This window comes from Pongo abelii, chromosome 2, assembly GCF_028885655.2.
Source record: "Pongo abelii isolate AG06213 chromosome 2, NHGRI_mPonAbe1-v2.0_pri, whole genome shotgun sequence".
Lineage (NCBI taxonomy): Eukaryota > Metazoa > Chordata > Mammalia > Primates > Hominidae > Pongo > Pongo abelii.
In genome coordinates, this window is record NC_085928.1 from 113,965,734 (window position 1) to 113,985,936 (window position 20,203).

At 43.1% G+C, this 20,203-nt stretch overlaps 1 protein-coding gene across 11 annotated transcripts; it reads right to left on the reverse strand.

The window, feature by feature from the left end:
• Window positions 1–410: 410 nt before the first annotated feature.
• On the reverse strand, window positions 411–16,767 carry ZNF621 (zinc finger protein 621). 11 transcript variants are annotated; one of them, XM_054552253.2, is made up of 5 exons: window positions 16,524–16,767; window positions 14,118–14,203; window positions 10,547–10,700; window positions 9,675–9,782; window positions 411–7,961 (listed from the first exon to the last, which is right to left on the reverse strand). In XM_054552253.2, the coding sequence occupies exons 2-5, from the start codon at window positions 14,139–14,141 to the stop codon at window positions 6,901–6,903; spliced, it is 1,347 nt and encodes a 448-aa protein (XP_054408228.1). In that variant the 5' UTR covers window positions 14,142–14,203; window positions 16,524–16,767; the 3' UTR covers window positions 411–6,900. The 11 variants fall into 11 exon arrangements, with proteins under 11 accessions (XP_054408228.1, XP_054408230.1, XP_054408229.1 ...); XM_054552255.2 differs by having other exon boundaries at window positions 10,547–10,673; window positions 16,524–16,765; XM_054552254.2 differs by lacking the exon at window positions 16,524–16,767 and adding an exon at window positions 15,351–15,592 and having other exon boundaries at window positions 10,547–10,673.
• Between the last annotated feature and the right edge of the window lie 3,436 nt (window positions 16,768–20,203).

Below are 20,203 nucleotides of genomic sequence, written 5' to 3' on the forward strand. Positions count from 1 at the left end.
GTTGCTGATTCATTTAAGAGAAAGATATAAGCTAGCCTTGCAATTGGGTTTCATGTAATACAATTGTCAAATGCCCTGTAGTCCCAGCTACTTGGGAGGCTGAGGGAGGAGGATCGCTTGACCCCAGAGTTCAAATTGTTTGGGTAACATAGAAAACTTTGTCTCTTAAAAACAAATTGTCAAAAGTTTTCTTTATGAAAGATATTAAATCATCAGGCTTTTTAAATGATATGATTTGTAGATTAAGACAAGTTATGTAACTTCTTTCTGGACAACCATGAAATAAGATATTATTACTGATAAACTTCATAGCAATGTTAAAAGACCACATTTTGAAAAATACAGGCATACCTTGGAGATACTGCAGGTTTGCTTCCAGACAACTGTAATAAAATGTTTAACACAATAAAGGGAGTCACACAATTATTTTTATTTCCTAGTACCTATAAAAGTTATGTTTAATCTATACTATAGTCTATTAAGTTTGCAATAGCATTATATCTGACAATGTACATACTTTAATTTAAAAATACTTTATTGCTAAAAGATGCTAACGATAATCTGAGTCTTCAGTGAGTCTTTGTTGCTGGAAGATAGTCTTGCCTCACTGTTGATGGCTTGCTGAATGATCGGTGTGGTGGTTGCTGAAGGTTAGTGTGGCTCTAGAGATTTCTTTAAATGAGACAACAAGGAAGGTTGCAACATCAACTGACTCTTCCTTTCCCAAAGATTTATCTGTAGCATGTGTTGCTGTTGGATAGCCTTTTACCCACAGTGGAACGTTCTTCAAAATTGAAGTCAATCCTCTCAAACTCTGCTGCTGTTTTATCAACTAAGTTTATGTAATATTCTAAGTCCTTTGTTGTCATTTCAACAATGGTCACAGGATCTTCACCAGGAGTAGGTTCCATCTCAAGAAACCACTTTCGTGGCTCTTCCATTAGAAGCAACTCCTCATTTGTTCATGTTTTATCATGAGATTGCAGCAATTCAGTCACATATTCAGGTTCCACTTCTAAGTCTAGTTACCTTGCTATTTCCACCACATCTGCAGTTACTTCGTCCACTGAAGTCTCAAACCCCTCAAAATCATCCATCAAGGTTGAGGTCAATGTCTTCTGAACTCCTGTTAATGTTGATATTTTGACTTTCTCCCATGAATCACAAATGTCCTTAATGGCATCTAGAATGATGAATCCTTTCCAGAAGGTTTTCAAGTTATTTTTTAAAGAAGAACCACTACGGCAGCCACAGCCTTACAAAATGTATTCCTTAAATAATACTTGAAAGTCAAAATTACTCCTTGAACCATGGAGTAATGGATCCTGCAGAATGGATGTTGTATAGCAGACATAAAAACATTAATCTCTTTGTACATCTGCATCAGAACTCTTGGGTGACCAGACGCATATCAACAAGCAGTAATATTTGGAATGAAATGTTTTTTTTTTTTTCTTTTTTGAGACAGTCTCACTCTGTCACCCAGGCTGAAGCACAGTGGTGCAACCTCAGCTCACTGCAACCTCTGCCTCCGGATTCAAGCAATTCTTCTGCCTCAGCCTCCCAAGTGGCTGGGATTACAGGCACACACCACCACATCCAGCTAATTTTTGTATTTTTAGTAGAGAAAGGGTTTCTCCATGTTGGTCAGGCTGGTCTCAAACTCCTGACCTCAAGTGATCCGCCTGCCTTGGCCTCCCAAAGTGCTGGGATTACAAGTGTGAGCCACCACACCTGACAGAATTCTTTTTTCCTAATATTTAATAGGTCTCAACAGTGGGCTTAAAATATTCAGTAATCCATGCTGTAAACAGATGTGCTGTCATCCAGGCTTTGATCTTCCATTTCTAGAGCACAGGCAGAGTGGATTTAGGGTAATTCTTATGGGCCCTATGATTTTCTGAATGGTAAATGAGCATTGGCTTCAACTTAAAGTTAACAGCTGCATGAACCCCTAACAAGAGAGACGAGCTGTCCTTTGACGCTTTTAAGCCAGGGATTAACTTCTCCTCTCCATAAAGTCCTAGATGGTTTCTTCTTCCAAAAGAAGGCTGTTTGGAATACACTGAAAATCTCATGGTGTAGCAACTTCATCAATTAACTTAGCTAGATCTGGATAAATTGCTGCAGCTTCTACACCAGCACTTGCTGCTTCACCTTGCACTTTTATGATAAGATGACTTCTTAAACCTCATGAACCAACCTCTGCTAGCTTCAAACTTTTCTGCAGCTTCCTCACTTCTCTCAGCCTTCATACAATGGAAGTTATGGCCTTGCTCTGGATTAGGTTTTGGCTTAAGGGAATTTGTGGTTGGTTTGATCCAGACCCCTAAAACTTTCTCCATATCAGTAATAACACTGTTTCACTTTTTTTGGTTTCATTCTGTCACACAGGCTAGAGTGCAGTGGCACAATCATAGTTCACTGCAGTCTCGAACTCCCTGGCTAAAGGGATCCTCTCACTTCAGCCTCCCAAGTAGATCAGACTACAGGCATGCACGACCACACCCAGCTAAATTTTTAAATTTTTGTAGAGACAGGGGTCTCACTTTGTGGCCCAAGCTGATCTCGGACTCCTGGCTTCAGGAGATCCTCCCACTTTGGCTCCCCCAAGTGCTGGGATTCTAGGTGTCAGCCACTGCACCCGGCCACTTTATTATCGTTCATGTGTTCCCTGGAGTAGTACTTTTCATTTCCTTCCAGAACTTTTCTTTTGCATTCACAACTTGACTGTTTGGCAGAAGCAGTCTAGCTTTTGGCCTATCTCAGCTTTTGACATTAGCCTTCCTCACTAAGCTTAATCATTTCTAGCTTTTGATTTAAAGTGAGAGGCATGTGACTTTTTCACTTAAACACTTAAAGGTGTTTGTAAGGTTATCAATTGGTCTAATTTCAATACTGTTGTGTCTGAGAGAATAGTGAGGTCTGAGAAGAGGGAGAGAGATGGGGAACCATCAGTTAGTGGAGTAATCAGAACACACACACACACATCAACTAAGCTCACTGTCTTACATGGATGCAGTCTGTGGCACCCCAAAACACTTACAATAGAAACATAAAAGATCACTAATCACCAAAACACATATAATGAAAAGTTTGAAATATTGTAAGTTTCTGTGTAAGACACAGAAAAATGAAGTGAGCACATGCTGTTGAAAAAAAATGGCACTGATAGTCTTGCTCAACACAGGCTTGCCAGAAACCTTCAGTTTGTAAAAAATGCAATATCCGCAAAACACAATAAAACTGCAATAAAATGAGGTATGACTGTACTTTGATAATCATTAATTCATTATATTTTAGAAACAAACATCTGTTTTACAACAAGAAATAAGTGGCAAAGGTGGAGGGTATTGGACAATTGGCAGGCAGCACTTGGGACTGGATTCCCGGGATGAGACAGAATGAGAGCAGTAGCAGAATAAAGGAGACAGGATAGAGACAGAACCACCTTTTATATTTTCTCAGCTGTGCCACTAATGCTTACCTCTCTATGCTTTCTTTATAATTTTGTATAAAATATGTATATTTCTAAACAGTACATTATTTTAGATTTTTAAAAATTTCAGCAAATCATGTTACAGGCCAGGTGCAGTGGCTCACGCCTGTAATCCCAACACTTTGGAAGGCCGAGGTGGGTGGATCACTTGAGGCTGCCAGGAGCTCAAGACCAGCCTGGCCAACATGGTAAAACCCTGTCTCTACTAAAAATTAAAAAATTAGCTGGGCGTGGTGGCACACACCTGTAATCCCAGCTACTCAGGAGGCTGAGGCAAGAGAATCACTTGAACCCGGGAGGTGTAGGTTGCAGTGAGCCAAGATTGCACCACTGCACTCCAGCCTGGGCAACAGAGCAAGATCCCATCTTAAAAAATAATAATACTATTACAGTGTGGGTTTTTTTTTTGTTTCAACTTGGGTTTGGTGAGTTTGTTTTTTGCTTTGTTCTGTGTTTGATGATCATTGTATATAATATCTGGTAGCATAAAACCCCCCATCTTGTTCTTCAAAACTGGGTTAGCTACTCTGTGTCCTTTGCCTCTCTATACACACACCCCTCTGGAATTTTGATATTGTTTTTAATTTATGAATTGATAAAAATTGAAATCTTGATGAAACTAATCTTTCCTACCCATGAATATAGTGCATCCTTCTGTCATTTAGGTAACCTTCAATGCCTATAATGGGTATCTGATATTTTACAGCTGCCCAACATATTCTGAAAATCCGTTCCCCATTTTCAGACTTCTTCATATTATGACTCTCTTCCCAGGCAGAATTCAAAAACTGTATTTCCCAGAAGCCCCTGCAACTTGGACATACATATATAACCAACTCCCATCGAGCAGGTACACCCTAGCTGAAGACAGAAGACCCTACCAAAATGATTGTAGGGGTATTTTTACTACAGAATGTGAAACGACCTTCCTGGTGGTCCAGTCTCTTCAATGGGGGTGGCAGTCCAGTAGCAGGCACCAGCAGCTGCTGAGTTTCCACTGGAACCACTTGGTTCTGTGGTTGGTCATTTTTCCTGGCTTCTGCCTATGTGGCATCCCAGCTTAGCTCCTCTTAGACATTTTGTAAGCTAATTAATAGTATGGAGCAAATCTAAGGTGGATTCTTCAGTCTACTGCTGATCACTGACACGGAATGAGGAACCAGAAGTGGGTTACTGAGAGTGACAGAACCTTAAAACAGTGGCACTGTTTAGTGAAAGTGACTGAGAATATGGTGGTGAAGAATCAGATACGGCAAGCTGAAAAGTAGATGGGCGAAACGAGGTGGCCACAGCCCTTCCGAACTCAAGTTGGCTCCATATGTTCTCATTCTAGCACAGGGCTGAAGGCGCAGCCACTTTCTGGAGCTTGCTGTTCTCTCGCCAAAGGCAGAAACATAACCATCAGCTGAGCATGAGAACTGAGAGGGATGCTCTGGAAGTTACAGAAGAGAGGAAGTATAAAGTAGTGGCCTAGGAAAGCAGGGGAGTTAAGTGGACTCCAAAAATTGTAGTATGACCATCAGGAAACATTAAGGGCCTCCATGAAGTTACTGGTCATGAATGTAAAGTGACAGTTCAGCCTGGTAATATGCTTTCTCCTGATCACTTTTGGTGCAGGAAAAGAGAAGGCAAAGAACTGCATTTAGTCAGAGATGAGGTTTTGCCAAGCGAGCATGACAAAGCAAGAGAAGGGCAAGGGAGTTAACGGAGACTGTAAGGCAATTATTTTAAGAATTAACCATAGAGTTTATGCTGGGTAAAGGAGGAGGGGTGGGCATTTTCTGTTTGAAGCATATCTCTCAGAGTATGGTCCATGCTAAAGATCTGGCCATCACCACAGATAGCCAAAATCAGAATTTGTACAAGACAGAAAACTCTTCTTTTTACAAGCACACTATGTAATTCAGGCACACGGTAAAGTTTAAAAACCAAGAATGTAAAGGTTTTGCTATTAATTGCTATAGAGAAACATCTAGATAGCAACAGCAGCAAAAAAAAAAAAAAAAAAAATGTATGGACCCTTCCATCAATGCTTAGGACTTAATGTTTACATTAATGCCAGTAAATGCAAAATTCAAGTTCTTTTTCCAGTAATTACTTCACACAGTCCTCTGAATAGTTGTAAAGGATCCTCATCAAGGCCACTTCCAATAGCAACCCCAAATTCCACTTCACTAACCTACCACATAAGCCTAGCCACTGACCCACTACACAGCTCCCTTTATTTCCTAAAAAAAAACAATTTTGGAGGCTTATTCAGATTCCCCTCGAGTTGGCTTGACATCATTATTTTTATTTCTTTAGTAATTCATTAAATTCATATTTACAATTCATAAATATGAAATAAAATATAGAAGCCAGTGCTCACAAAGAAAAAAAAACAGAATGCTCATCAAGAAAAATCTGCACAACAGATTCAACAAAGATGAATGCCTTTGTGTATATTTACTTAGGAAATAAAAGTTAAAAGAAACATCTAGCTATCAAGAGCAAAACTAAAGAAAAAAAACTTCACGTTTAAAGACATATTACTCTCACTGCCACCAACATACTTTTTTTTTTTTTTACTATTTCACATTGTCTTTTGCATAGATGTATGAGATTCTCAAAGATCTGTGTCAAGGGCAACATAACTTCAACTGTATTAATACCCCACCTAGCCATGGGCCCACTAAACAATCTCCATTAATCTCTACAGTCCTTTGTTGGAAGCTTATTCCAATTCTCTACCAGTAGCCACAGGTCTTGTATGTTTCTCCCAGGCTGCTTATCTCTGATCATAATGGCCTAATACAGGGATATCCTCTTTTCCAAACTTTCCTAACACCAAAGTGTTCTACCACCAGCAACCCCACAATGCAGATACAGCCACTGTTGTTCAAGCCTGAAAGGGACCAATGCAAAGGTTAAGTATTTCCATTTTCTACCCAGAAGAGATTATGTAAACACGGTCTTTAAATGTATATAGATTATAATGGAGTTTATGTTGAAACAGCTGTAACACATGTAAGGTGAGGAAAAAAATACAAATGAAACTCAAATTAGGTTGGAGGCTGGGCACAATGGCTCACTCCTGTAATCCCAGCACTTTGGGGGGCCAAGGCAGGTGGATCACTTGAGGTCAGGTGTTTGAGACCAGCCTCGCCAACATGGCGAAGCCCCATCTCTTCTAAAAATACAAAAATTAGCTGGGCGTGGTGAGGCGCGCCTGTAATCCCAGCTATTCGAGAGTCTGAAGGAGGAGAATCGCTTGAACCCAGGAGGGGGAGGTTGCAGTGAGCCAAGATCACACCACCGCACTCCAGCCTAGGTGACAGAGCAAGACCCTGTCTCAAAAAAATATATAAAATTAGGCTGGAGATTTGCTAGGCATAAGAGCCATAAGACTGCCAAGATAAAGCTCATGAGGAGTGAGAAGAAGGGGTGAGAATAACTGGGGAAGGTTTCACAGTGGGAGTAAGACCCTGGAAGACACGCACTATTTGGGCAGATGAAGAAGGTATTCCAGATGTAGGCAGCAGCATGAACAAATTCCCAGAGGTAGGAATGAGCACAGCATGCGGAAAGGTCAGTGAAGGCACAGCCACGGCTGAAGCAGAACAAGATCCCTGGAGAAGAACAGGAGGTAAGGCTGGAGAGGGGCACTGGGGACTGACCAGGGATGGCCCAAGGACCTTGACTGGCTTCTTCTCCACAGGGTGCAATTTTTGATGCTGAACAAAACTTCCATACCATTTGAAGGCTTTCCCACACACCTTACATTCATAAGGCTTCTCCCCAGTGTGAACTCTCTGATGCTGAATGGAGGCTATTTTCTGGGTGAAGGCTTTGCCACACTCCTTACATTGGTAAGGTTTCTCCCCAGTATGAATTCTCTGATGGACAATAAAAAGTGACCTACAACCAAAAGCTTTCCAACATTCCTTACATTTATAGAGTTTCTCTCCCGTGTGTAATCTCTGATGCTGCAGGTATGCCGCACTCCTACGGAAAGCCTTTCCACACTCTTTACATTCATAGGGTTTCTCTCCAGTGTGGATCCTCTGATGTTGAGTCAAGGCTGTGTTGGAACTCAAACCTTTGCCACACTCCTTACATTCATAGGGCCCTTCTCCAATGTGGTTTTTCTCATGTACAATACAGTCATAGCTGGACTTGAAAGCTTTGCCACACTCCTTACACTTAAAGGGCTTTTCCCCAGTATGACTCATCTGATGCCGAATAAGCTTTGAGTTATATCGGAAGATTTTCCCACATTCTTTACATTCATAGAACTTCATTCCACCTCGAAGTATCAGATTTGGATTTAGATTGAAAGTCTGCTTCAGTGCCTTCCTTTTAAAATCAAAGTGCTGAGAAACGTTCCTGAGAAGTCCTCCTACTGGCATTCTGTGCAACTCTGTTTCTTCAGAGGCTTCCTGCTTTATAACTAGCCCTTCATTTTTGATCCAGGACTCACCACCTGACCAAAGAAACCACAAGTGCTCCTAGTTACAAAACTGGAAGAAAAGTAGGATCCAGTGTTCCTAATTTTCTCTTGTAGAATGTAATTTTTAAAAATATACCTGTGAAATGGTTATATACAAGCATCTATAAAGGAGGATGAGAGAGACAAAGAAAAATAATGACAGGCCAGGTGTGGTGGCTCATGCCTGTAATGTCGGCACTTTGGGAGGCTGAGGCAGGCGGATGGCTTGAGCTCAGGAGTTCAAGACCAGACTGGGCAACATGGTGAAACCCCGTCTCCACAAAAAAATACAAAAATTAGCCGGGCATGGTGGCGCACACCTGTGGTCCTAGCTACTAGGGAGGCTGAGGTGGGAGGATCACTTAAGCCCGGGAGGCAGAGGTTGCAGTGAGTGGAGATCATGCCACTGCACTTCAGCCTGGGCAGCAGAGCTAGACCCTGTCTCAAAAAAACAGAAAAATAATGACACAGAATTGGAGAAGTAAAGACACAGAAATGGAACAGGAAAGATATCCAGGAAGTGCTCCCCACGAGGAAGGCTGGAAAATTGAACTAAGGTAGGTGAAATGGGAAGAAGGAGAATCAAGAATGAGAAGGAAAGAAGGCAGGAGGGACAAAAAGGAAAAAAGAAGGAGAGAATAAGAAAGAACAGCAAGAAATGTGAAAAATGTTTAGAGACAGAAACCCAGAAGAGGAGAAAGGAATGAGAGACTGGGAAGAATAGAGAAGCAGCTCCAGCACTACAAGAGGTCTTGCAGACTGAGAAACACAAACCAGGAAAAAACTGGATCCCAGTGCCCTACCTGTAACCCAGGCAATCACCCCAAATTCTAAACAATGTCCTAATTATCCTATATTTAAATATCCCACACAATATTCTGGGATAAAAGATGATTAGTTTCAGAAAGTCAGCTGGAACAGAAGTTGGATCAGAGAGCTGTAAGCCACTGTGGTACCTGTGCTAAAGGAACCACTATATACAAAAGCATAAATGTGTGAGAAGGCTTGAAAATTTTCTTCTGAAGAAACGGAAACACAAGTAAACAAAACCTTCCAGGACTGGTAAGCCATCTCAGGGAAATTTTAGGTGATGTGTGTGTGCACATATGCATGTGTGCGTGTGTTTGTGTGTATGCATGTGTGTGCGTAGGGGGCTATGATGGGAGAATATTCCTAGCCCTTTCCTCTATAGTCCCAGCTATGGTAAATATAATGTAGATCTAAAGATTATGGGAAATGAAACTCTTAAGTGATTTAGATACTAAAAAGGCAAATTAAAGCCATTCTTTTCAGGACTGAAGGCCTAAAGTAAAATTTATAGCTATAGCACAAATAAATCAGTTTGGCCCCCAAAAATCATATTTTCCTTAAATTTGGCTGAAACCCCACTTCTTTGCAATGAAAAATGGCATACAGTTAAAACTTTTCCACCAGTAAGTAAGAAAGAAGTGGTTTAGGAGCTACTGGGTCACAGCTTTTCTGCCTTGGAGGACAGCCACATGAATGTGCAGACAGCGTGAGGCCATGTACTCCTAGAGGTGGTCTTTCAAAGCTCAGGGTCAGAACTCAGTGTGAGGTCAGAGAGTACAGTGAGTATCGACTTATAAATAACTGGGAGATTTGTTCCCTGCAGCATAAGAAACACTTCTTACCTAGTAAACCAGGAAGGCAAAACAAGAAACTTAACTACTGGATTCTCATACTCACCTTGACTGATGCCTCTCAGAATCTCGGTGTCCCAGGGATCTGGGCCCCATGGTGCTTCCCCTCTCTCCAGGTGGGAGATCAGAGCAGGTTTGGGGAATGGAAACGCTACTTCATGAAGAAAAGAGAAAGACAATTGAGGGCAGATGTCCAGAGCTATTCCTGGGATCTTTCTAAGCCCACCCTCCATCAGGCTACCTGGGAGAGAAATTGAACACCAGCAGACCAAGTGAGAGTTCTGACAAGGAGGTCCAAACTGTGCTCCGCAATAAAGCCGAGGAGGTATGATTCTCCTCAGAAAGAAACTGCACTCTGGCCCTGACTCAGAAGAAGGCAAACTCCCTCAGGAAAAATGTACCTACTGCTCCCCTGGGAGAACCTTCCACAAAGGGAGGGCCAACATCCCCAGAAAACTGGATGGACAAAGGAACAAAGGGCTCACCTAGGGTGCCAGAAAGAATGCTTTCCCTCAGGCCCAGGACCACATTGTTCCTGGAGTATAAGGAAGTCTAATTTCAAAACCAAAGAGAAGCCAGGCACAGTGGCACATGCCTATAGTCCCAGCTACTTGGGAGGCTGAAGCAGGAGAATTGCTTGAGCCCAGGAATTTGAGGCTGCAGTGAGCTATAGCTATGCCACTGCCCTCCAGCCTAGGTGACAGAGCGAGACTCTGCCTCAAAACAAACAAATAAACAGAACAAACAAACAAACAAACAAAAACCAAAGAGAACCAAGGATTTCCCTACCAGTATTTCTGGAGGCTGGTGATTGCAAAACTCTCCTCTGAAGTCATCAAACCTAAGGGCTACTAGAATCCCCAAAATATCTGAGGAAGACAGCAAACTGTTACAAAGGGCCACAGAGGGAGGCCTTACCCAGAGAAGCCACATTTGCATAATTCTCCAGCATCACCTCCCCGTACAGGGCCCTCTGCGCAGGGTCGAGGCTGGCCCATTGATTCTGGGTGAAGTAAACAGCCACATCCTCAAAGGTCACTGACTCCTGAAACAACAGGTTCCTGCTCAATCTCTGAGTGAAAAGTAGAAGGAAGAAGGGAGCAGCTTGAGCTTCAGGGAAGGGATAAACCTGCCTGCGTCCACAACTCTGAGTGCCATGGAAGGTCTGCTCAAACAAGAACATCCACCACCACAGCCAGGGGCGAGCCCTCAGCCAGTAGAGTTCCACTTTCAAATGGGGAGCCCCAACACTCTCCCATCTACCCAGCTCTGGAGCCCCTAACTGCTGCTGATTCTTACAGCCTGGCATCCAGGCTGGGATTACAGGCATGTGTGAAAAACTAGCAAACAATGTTTTGGAGAAAACAATTGAAAACAAAATGAGGGGGAATTAAACTATATTTTAAAAGGATAACACATTAAGAAAATGAGAAGACATGCTAAAGTCTGGGAGAAAATATTTGCAGAAGACATATCTGATAAAGCACTATTATCCAAAATGTACAAAGAACTCTTTATGAACCAGCCAATTAAGAAATAGGCAAAAGACCTCAGCAGACACCTCAACAAAGTAAATATACAGATAGCAAATAGGCATATGAAACTATGCTCAAGATTATATGTCATTAGGGAATTGCAATAAAAACAGTGAGACACCACTACATACCTATCAGAAAGGCCAAAATCCAAAACACTGACAACACCAAATGCTGACCAGGATGTGAAACAACAGAACTCTCATTCACTGCTGGTGCTAATGAATGCAAAATGGGACAGCCACTTTGGAAGACAGTTCGTCAATTTCTTACAAATTAAACACACTCTTACCATACAACACAGCAGTCATGCTCCTTGGTGCTTAACTAAATTTAGGAGTTCAAAACTTACGTCCACATAAAAACCTGCACATGGACATTTACAGGGGCTTTTATTCATCACCGCCAAAACTTGAAAGCAACCAAGATGTTCTTCAGTAGGTGAATGGATAAGCTGTAGTATATATAGACAATGGAATATTATTCAGCACTAAAACAAAACGATCTATCAAGCCACGAAAAGACACAGAGGAAACGAAATGCATTATCACTAAATGAAAGAAGTCCATCTGAAAATGCTACATACTGTATGATTCTGGCTATATGACATTTTGGAACTGGCAAAACTATGAAAAGAATACAAAAATCAATTGATGGTTGTCAATTGGGATGGGACTAAGGGGAAAGTAAGGACGGGTAAGAGGAGCATAAGGTATTTTTAGGGCAGTGAAACTATTCTGCATAATACTGTAATAGTGGATACGTGTCATCCATCAAGAGTGAACCCTAATGTAAACTATCGACTTTGGATGACAATGATGTGTCAGTGTAGGTTCACTCCCTGTAATAAACGTGTTACTCTGGTGTGGAATATTAATATTGAAGAAGGTTGTGTGTTTTGTGGTGGCAGGAGATAAATGGGAACTCTTGCTTTCTGCCCAATTTTGTTATCAACTAAAACTGCTCTAAAAAACTATTTTAAGTACCAGTGTTAAATAGTTTTAGGGTAAGTTATTTCTCAATCAAACTGCATATGCTGTTTAGGACATATCAGAGTATAAGGAAAGAAAAAAAGCATTTCCATTCTTTTAAAGACACTGACATTGTACTGTGCTGATATCAGACTTGTATTTGAACTTCTATCAGAACTTGTATATACATGTGTAGGGGCAGGGAATACATGGGAAATCTCTGTACCTTCCATTTAATTTTGCTGTGAACCTAAAACTGCTCCAGAAAATAAAAATACAAATAAATTAATTAAATTAAAAAGTAAAATGCAGCCTGGCCAACATGGTAAAACCCCACCTCTACTAAAAATACAAAAATAAGCCCAGCATGGTGGCATGCACCTGTAATCCCAGCTACTCGGGAGGCTGAGGTAGGAGAATTGCTTGAATCCGGGAGGCAGATGTTGCAGTGAGCTGAGATCGTGCCACTGCACTCCAGCCTAGGTGGCAGAGTGAGACTCTGTCTCAAAAATAAAAAAAATTTAAAAATGGACAACACTTGCCAGGCGCAGTGGCTCACGCCTGTAATCTCAACACTTTGGGAGGCCGAGGCAGGTGGATCACCTGAGGTCGGGAGTTCGAGATCAGCTGAACAACATGGAGAACCCCCGTCTCTACTAAAAATACAAAAATTAGCCGGACGTGGTGGCGGGCACCTGTAATTCCATCTACTCGGGAGGCTGAGGCAGGAGAATCACTTGAACAAGGGAAGTGGAGGTTGCAGTGAGCGAAGATCGCACCATTGCACTCTAGCCTGGGTGTAGCAGTGAGACTCCATCTCAAAAAAACAAACAAACAAAAAACAGGTGCATGCCTGTAATCCCAGCTACTTGGGAGGCTAAGGCAGGAGAATCGCCTGAATGTGGGAGGTGGAGGTTGCGGTGAGCCGAGATAGTGCCATTGCACTCGAGCCTGGACAACAAAGGGGAAACTCCGTCTCAAAAACAAAAAAAATAAAAGGACAACACTTAATGTCTTCTTAATTGACCAACACCTTTCCACCGTCAGTTTGCCACTAAGGGCTGGGAAAATCTTTTTAATATATAAATCCAACCATGTCATCCCCCTGCTTAAAATTCTTCAGTGCCTTCCCAATGAACCAGTACAGAAACCACTGTCCTCACCATGACCTATAATACAGGTATCTATTTCTTCCATCTCATATTGAACCACTTTCTCTGACCCCTTCCAGTTTCTAGAGTACATCCAGCTTTCTCTCCAACTTCAGAGTCCTTGCATCTAGCATTTAGAAAACGTATATTAAAGCAACAATACTAGTCTCTCTGGAATACATACAATACAATTTGTGGGCAATCTCTCCAATAAAGAATTTCTGATTTCAGGCTAGTGCAGTGGCTCATGCCTATAATCCCAGCACTTTGGGAAGCCGAAGTGGGCGGATCACCTGAGCTCAGGAGTTCCAGACCAGCCTGGCCAACGTGGTGTAAATCCCGTCTCTACTGAAAATACAAAAATTAGCCACACGTGGCGGCGCACACCTGTAATCCCAGCTACTCAGGAGGCTGAGGTATGGGAATCACTTGAACCCAGGAGGCAGAGGCTGCAGTGAGCCGAGATCATAGTGCCACTACACTCCAGCTTGGGTGACAGAGCGAGACTCCGTCTCACAAAAAAAGAGTCTGATTTCAGTAGGTGACTTTAATTTCTAGAACATGATCTGGATTTCCACATTCAGAAAGAATTTCTTGGTATAGGTCCCCTTTCTTCCATTTAAATCTATACATCCAAACTCACCACTCTCTATACACAAAACTTTTATTTCCCCAGCACATATTTACATCTGCCATAGCCCTGGAGATAGATACAAAGGGGAAAACACAGCTTGGCCAAGTTAGGCCTTCCTCATCCTTTCCTGATTATCTGATAGCTAATGTGAGTAAAAAAACAAAAACAAACAAAAAAACTGAAAGAAGCTCAGCTCACCTGAGGCCAAGTTGTTTGGAGCATGGCGGATGTTCCCTGGCTTCATGCACTTTCTTCTGGGTTTGGACAAGCAAGATCCTCAGGAGCTAAGAGAAAAAGAGCCATGAGTGCTAAGGACCCCGTCGTCCACCACCTACGGCAACCTATGGCCCTCCCAGTTTCCACATTTCCAGCACTGGATGCACGGAGATTCTACTAGGACTCCCTCTAATTGTTCTCACGCTGATAGCCCCAAACTTCTTATGAATTGTTCTGCCTGGTCTTCAGGACAATCTTCCACCTGCCTGCTCAGTCCGAAGAGCTTCTTTGAGCCCATTCGTACGGGTAAACTGAGGTACCCAAGAGCCCTGTCCTTATTGTGTTGGGTCTCTACAAACGTAAAGAGTCTTTACAGAATGCTTACAGGGACGATGACGTTGACCCAAAAGAAAGAACCTCAGGAGAAGAGGGACTGGGGTGGCTGAATGCGGATGAAGGGTAAAATACTCAGCGTCCCAGTGGGTGATGCTGACCGGAGACCCCACCCAACCGGGATCTTAACACTGCACCCAAGAAAGCAGGCGACCCCAAACATCAGAAACGTCAGTACCGGGAGCGAGAGGCTGTCAGGGCAAGTTCGTTAGGGCAGAAAAGAGGATCAGGCCTCGGTGGCAAAGGGCTGGACACGGGCTCTAGAAGCCCGAGCAGCCACCTTGGCGGCTTCGGCGAGGCCCAGATGCCCACGGTCCGGGTGAAGGAGGGGCGGGCCGCCATTGGGACCAAGTTCAGGGGTAGTGGGGGCTGACGAGCCGCCAGCGGCAGCGAGGAAGCCGGCACCGGGCGGACCTGGCACGTAGAACTCGCTGAAACCCACGCTCTGCAGAACACGGAGGAGCTGGTCACTAACTAAACGCCGAGCCGGAAAGGCGAGTGTGCGCCCAGGGTCCCTCTAGGCCCCCGGAGGCCGCCATCTCGGTCGCCCCGCGGCCAGACCCGCCCCGCCTCTCATGGCTGGCCCCGCCCTGCGAAAGAGGCGAGGTTGCGGCGACCTGCTGGGCTGAGAGGCCGGCGGTGGGCGTGGAATTGTGGCGCTCTAAGCCCGGCTTTCTCCGGCAGCCGTCGGCATCGCCTCGGGCTGGAGTGTCACGGACTGATGCAGCCTGGCTCTACTTAGACCTCGCCCTCTAGGCACAAGTGGGGCCCCAGTTCACGGGCTGCGCCTCAGCTGTTGGCCGCCTTCACCCCGTGGCTCACCTGAAGCCTGGGCCGTGTAGGTGAGGGGAGAATGGCGCCTGCTTTGTCATCTCTAAGAGGCCCAAGCCCAGGATCTTGCTTGGGTCCTCAGCTGGGCAGTCCTCAGGGAAACCATGGTTTCCACTCACCGTTTTAGCCCTCTCTTCCAAGGACCTAGATGTGCGTGGAACCTTTTAGGACAGATTCATTTAACAACCAGAACACCCGTGGCTACATACAGTTGCTAGGCATCCTGTATACACAGGACATGTCCTATATTAAATGATCTTGTCCTGTGTTGACTTTGGCAGGACACCCTAAATGTCTTATATTTAGCTTTTTCCAATAAATTACAAAAACTCGTAGTTACAGCTATTTTTCTGCTCAGTAACTGGCACTTAAATAAATGTTAACACCAGCTGAAATATATATATCTCATACTTCCACAAATAATGATCTGGACAATCCTTTATGGTCTGTTCTGTTAGTTGGACTGCAGGAAGAAAAAACAGCGAAGTGGGGAGGCTGCTAATTAAAAGAACTTATTTTTCGTATTCAGGAAAGGAGAAGACTGTTTTTTGACCAAAGTCCCAAGTCACTAACAAGTACTTGCCATTAATTTACATAATTTTAGATCAGTACACGTACTCTGAAAATCAACCAGTATGCAACAGCCTCACTCCAAGCTTCTGAACATGAGCCAGTCAGTGATAAACACTTCCCGAAGCCAGCCAGTGGCAGCTCTACCCAGCTCATTGGCAAGTACCTCACTACTGTTCCCTTCCTTCTGGACAGGAGCCTTTCTCCAGCATCAAAGTGGTTGCTAAGATGGACAGACTTTGTTTTGGTTTTTTTTTTTTTTTTTTTTTTGCTTTTTTGTTTGTTTGTTTTGAGACGGAGTCTCGCTCTGTGGCCCAGGCTGGAGTGCAATGGCGCAATCTCGGCTCACTGCAAGCTTTGCCTCCCGGGTTCACGCCGTTCTCCTTCCACCTTCCTCAGCCTCCCGAGTAGCTGGAACTACAGGTGCCCGCCAGCACGCCCGGCTAATTTTTTGTATTTTTAGTAGAGACGGGGTTTCACCGTGTTAGCCAGGATGGTGTCGATCTCCTGACCTTGTGATCTGCGTGCCTCGGCCTCCCAAAGTGCTGGGATTACAGGCGTGAGCCACCGCGCCCGGCCCAGACTTTGTTTTACCTTGATCACGCTGATACTTCTCCTGAACACAGGTCCAGATACCAGGCTCCTCACCACCAAGCATTTCCATGCTATAAAGGGGAATTGGTCTCCCATCACTAAAAGATAAAAAATGATCCTGGATATCTAGATATATTGCTTTATTACAGGGGTCCCACTTCTTGGATTTGCTATTCCTTTCTTAAGAATTAGACTGACTTATGAAGTCCTATTATGGAGAGTATCTTAGGTATCTACTGCTGCATAACAAATCACCCTAAAACCTTATGGCTGAAAACAAAACACACTTATTATCTCTTACAGTTTCTATGAATCAGTGAACATAGGTCAGTCAGTCCTAAAAAGAGAAAAAGGAAAAAAAAAAAAAAAAGGTTCTGTGGATGAGGAATTCGGGAGTGGCTTGGCCGGATGGTACTGGCTTGGGATCTCTCATGAGGGTCTAGTCAGGTGTCACCCGGGACTGCAGTCACTTGAAAGTTGGACTGAGGCTGGGGATTTGCCCCAAAGGTAACTCACTCACATGGTTGGCACATAGATGCCAGCTATTAGTGTGAAACTTCCCTTCCTGCACCAGGTGCAGTGGCTCAGACCTGTAATCCCAGCACTTTGAGAGGCCAAGGCAGGCAGATCACCTGAGGTCAGGAGTTTGAGGCCACCCTGGCCAACATGGCGAAACCCTGTCTCTACTAAAAATACAAAAATTAGCCGGGCTTGGTGGCGGGCACCTGTAATCCCAGCTACTTGGGAGGCTGAGGCAGGAGAATCACTTGAACCCAGGAGGCGGAGGTTGCAGTGAGCCAAGATTCCGCCACTGTACTCCAGCCCGGGATACAGAGCAAGACTGTCTCAAAAAAAAAAAAAGAAAAGAAAAGAAAAGAAAAAGAAACCTCCCTTTGCACACCGGGTATCTGTACATGGCTGAGTCTCCTGACAACACAGGAGCAGACTTCCACTTCCATCTCAGGTGAGCAACCCAAGAGGCCAAGGCAGAAGGGGCAATATCATTTATGTCCTAGCTTTGGAAGTCACACTCTGTCATTTCCTCAATATACTATCATCACAGGCCAGTCATGATTCAGTGTTGGATACACAAGGGTGTGAATGCCAGAATGAGAATCACTGGGGACCATTTTGGGAGCTGGCTAAACACATTTTTTACCTACCACAGAAATGGTCCTTTCTATCATCTATAGTACTTTTATTGTAACATTTATGAAGCACAATTCTTTTAAATAGATGAATTAGATTTCCAAGAACAATAGCATTAGAACATATATTTATATACTGCCCCTTCTCTAAGCCTATCAAAAAGAGTATCTACCATGAATCTAGAGAAATGGACACACATATATTGGTGTACATACACATACACATTTTTACACCACAAACTCTAAAGAGTATAAGACAGTTATTACAATTAGTTCTAACTTGAACTAACTAGAGGGAACAAGATTGGACATGTAACTCCTCCATTTGGTATTATGGTGCAGAGAGAAGAGATGAAAGTTTTGGTAGGCAAGGCTAAGTGCCTAAAATCCCCAGGTTGGAACCATGACAGGAATCATGAGCAGTCAGAGGAGAAAATTGGGACCATGCTACAAGAGGCCCATTCTTTTCCAGAACAGCCTCAACAGAAACAAACTATAGGCAGTGCTGCCTAGAGGAAGCTAAAGGGCAAAGTGAACCAAAAGATATGGGAAACTTCAGACTTTGCAATTGTGAGTCGGTTCACATAACAGCAAAATTAAAGTCTCTGGAGCTGAATGTCTCTCACCTGATCAATGCCAGAGAGATTAGCTCTCCCTAAAAACACACTATCCCCACCCACTAGCCACTATAATAAGGCAAGAAATAAAAAACCATCCAGAATTTGAAAGGAAGAAGTAAAACTGTTATTTGCAAACACGATTCTCAATGTTAGAAAATCCTATGGAATCTATAAAACGTTACTAGAACCAATAAGTGAGTTGTGCAAGGTTGCAGGATACGCGGTTAATAAATAAAACCAATTCAATTTCTATACGTCAGCAAAAACTGGAAATTTACTGTTTATTATTACAAGTATCATAAGTTATTAAGTACTTACGCATGAAAAAGATGAAATTTTTAGATGCATCTGAGGAAAAGTGTGAAAGCTCTGCACAGTAAAAATTACAAAACATTGTTGAAGGAAATTAATAAATATCTAAATAAATGGGGAGATCTACCATGTCCATGGGTCAAAAGACTCTATATATTTGTCAATTCTCCATAAGTTGATCATTATATTCAATGCAATCCCAATCAAACTCCCAGGAGGTGTTTTGTAGAAACTGAAAAACTGATTCTAAAATTCATATGGAAATGCAAAGGACCTCTAACGGCCAAAACACCTTGACAAAGAATATGACTTCAACACTTATTAGATTTCAACACTTATTAGATAACTATAATAATAAAGGCAGTGCCTTAATGGCATCAAGACAGACAAACAGATCAATGGAACAGAATCTAGAAATAGACCCATACATATATGGACTTCTGCTTCACAACAGTGGTACAAAGGCAATTCAGTGGGGGAACTTTTTTCAAAAAATGGTGTTACAGGCCAGGCAATAGTGGCATAGACTTGTAGTCCTAGCTACTCAGGAGGCTGAGGCAGGAGGATCACTTGAGACCAGGAATTCAAAGGTACAGTACACTGTAATCATGCCTGTGAATAGCACTGCACTCCAGCTTGTGCAACATAGTGAGACCCATCTCTTAAAAAAGAAAAAAAAAATGGTGCTACAATAGGATACTTATATGAAGAAAAAGAAAAAAACTTGGATCCATGCCTCAGACAAAAATTAACTCAATAGATGATAGAATTAAATGTAAAACCTAAAACTATAAAACGTTTGGCCAGGTGCGGTGGCTCACACCTGTAATCCCAGCACTTTGGGAGGCCAAGGTGGACAGATCACTTGAGGTCAGGATTTCGAGAACAGCCTGGCCAACATGGCAAAACCCCATCTCTACTAAAAATACAAAAATTAGCCAGGCATGGTGGCACATGCCTGTAATCCCAGCTACTCAGGAGGCTGAGGCTGGAGAATCGCTTGAACTTAGGAGGTGGAGGTTGCAGTGAGCAACCTCCGAAGCTGCACTCATTGAGATCCTGCCACTGCACTCAAGCCTGGGTAACAGAGTGAGACTCTGTCAAAAAAACAAACAAACAAACAAAAAAACTATAAAACTTTTAAAGGGAAAATTTTAGGAAAAAAATCTTTGCAAATGTGGGTACAGCAAAGATGTCTTAGATTTGACACTGAAACCATGATCCATTAAAAAAAAACAGGCTAGACACAGTGGCTCACGCCTATAATTCCAGCACTTTGGGAGGTCAAGGCAAGAGGCTCGCTTGAGCCCAGGAGTTCAAGACCAGCCTGTGCAACATAGTGAGACCCCCATCTCTATTTAAAAATAAAAAATAAACTGATAAATTGGATTTCATGCATATTAATGTCTTCTGCTCTTTAAAAGACACTGTCATGATGTGCACCTGTAATCCCAGCTACTCGGGAGGATGAGGTGGGAGGATCACTTGAACCTGGGAGGCAAAGGTTGCAGTAAGCCAAGATGGTGCTACTGCACTCCAGCCTGGGTAAGAGTGAGACCCCATCTCAAAAAAAAAAAAAAAAAAAAAAAATGACACTGTT

What these genes read in the sequence shown, in the direction of transcription:
- ZNF621 (XM_054552253.2), bottom strand. Translation starts at nt 14,141, where the DNA reads ATGCTCCAAACAACTTGGCCTCAG. An exon ending in TCCAAACAACTTGGCCTCAG is followed by an intron (nt 10,701 to 14,117) that starts GTGAGCTGAGCT and finishes CTTTTCACTCAG; the next exon opens with AGATTGAGCAGGAACCTGTT. An exon ending in TGCAAATGTGGCTTCTCTGG is followed by an intron (nt 9,783 to 10,546) that starts GTAAGGCCTCCC and finishes TTCTTCATGAAG; the next exon opens with TAGCGTTTCCATTCCCCAAA.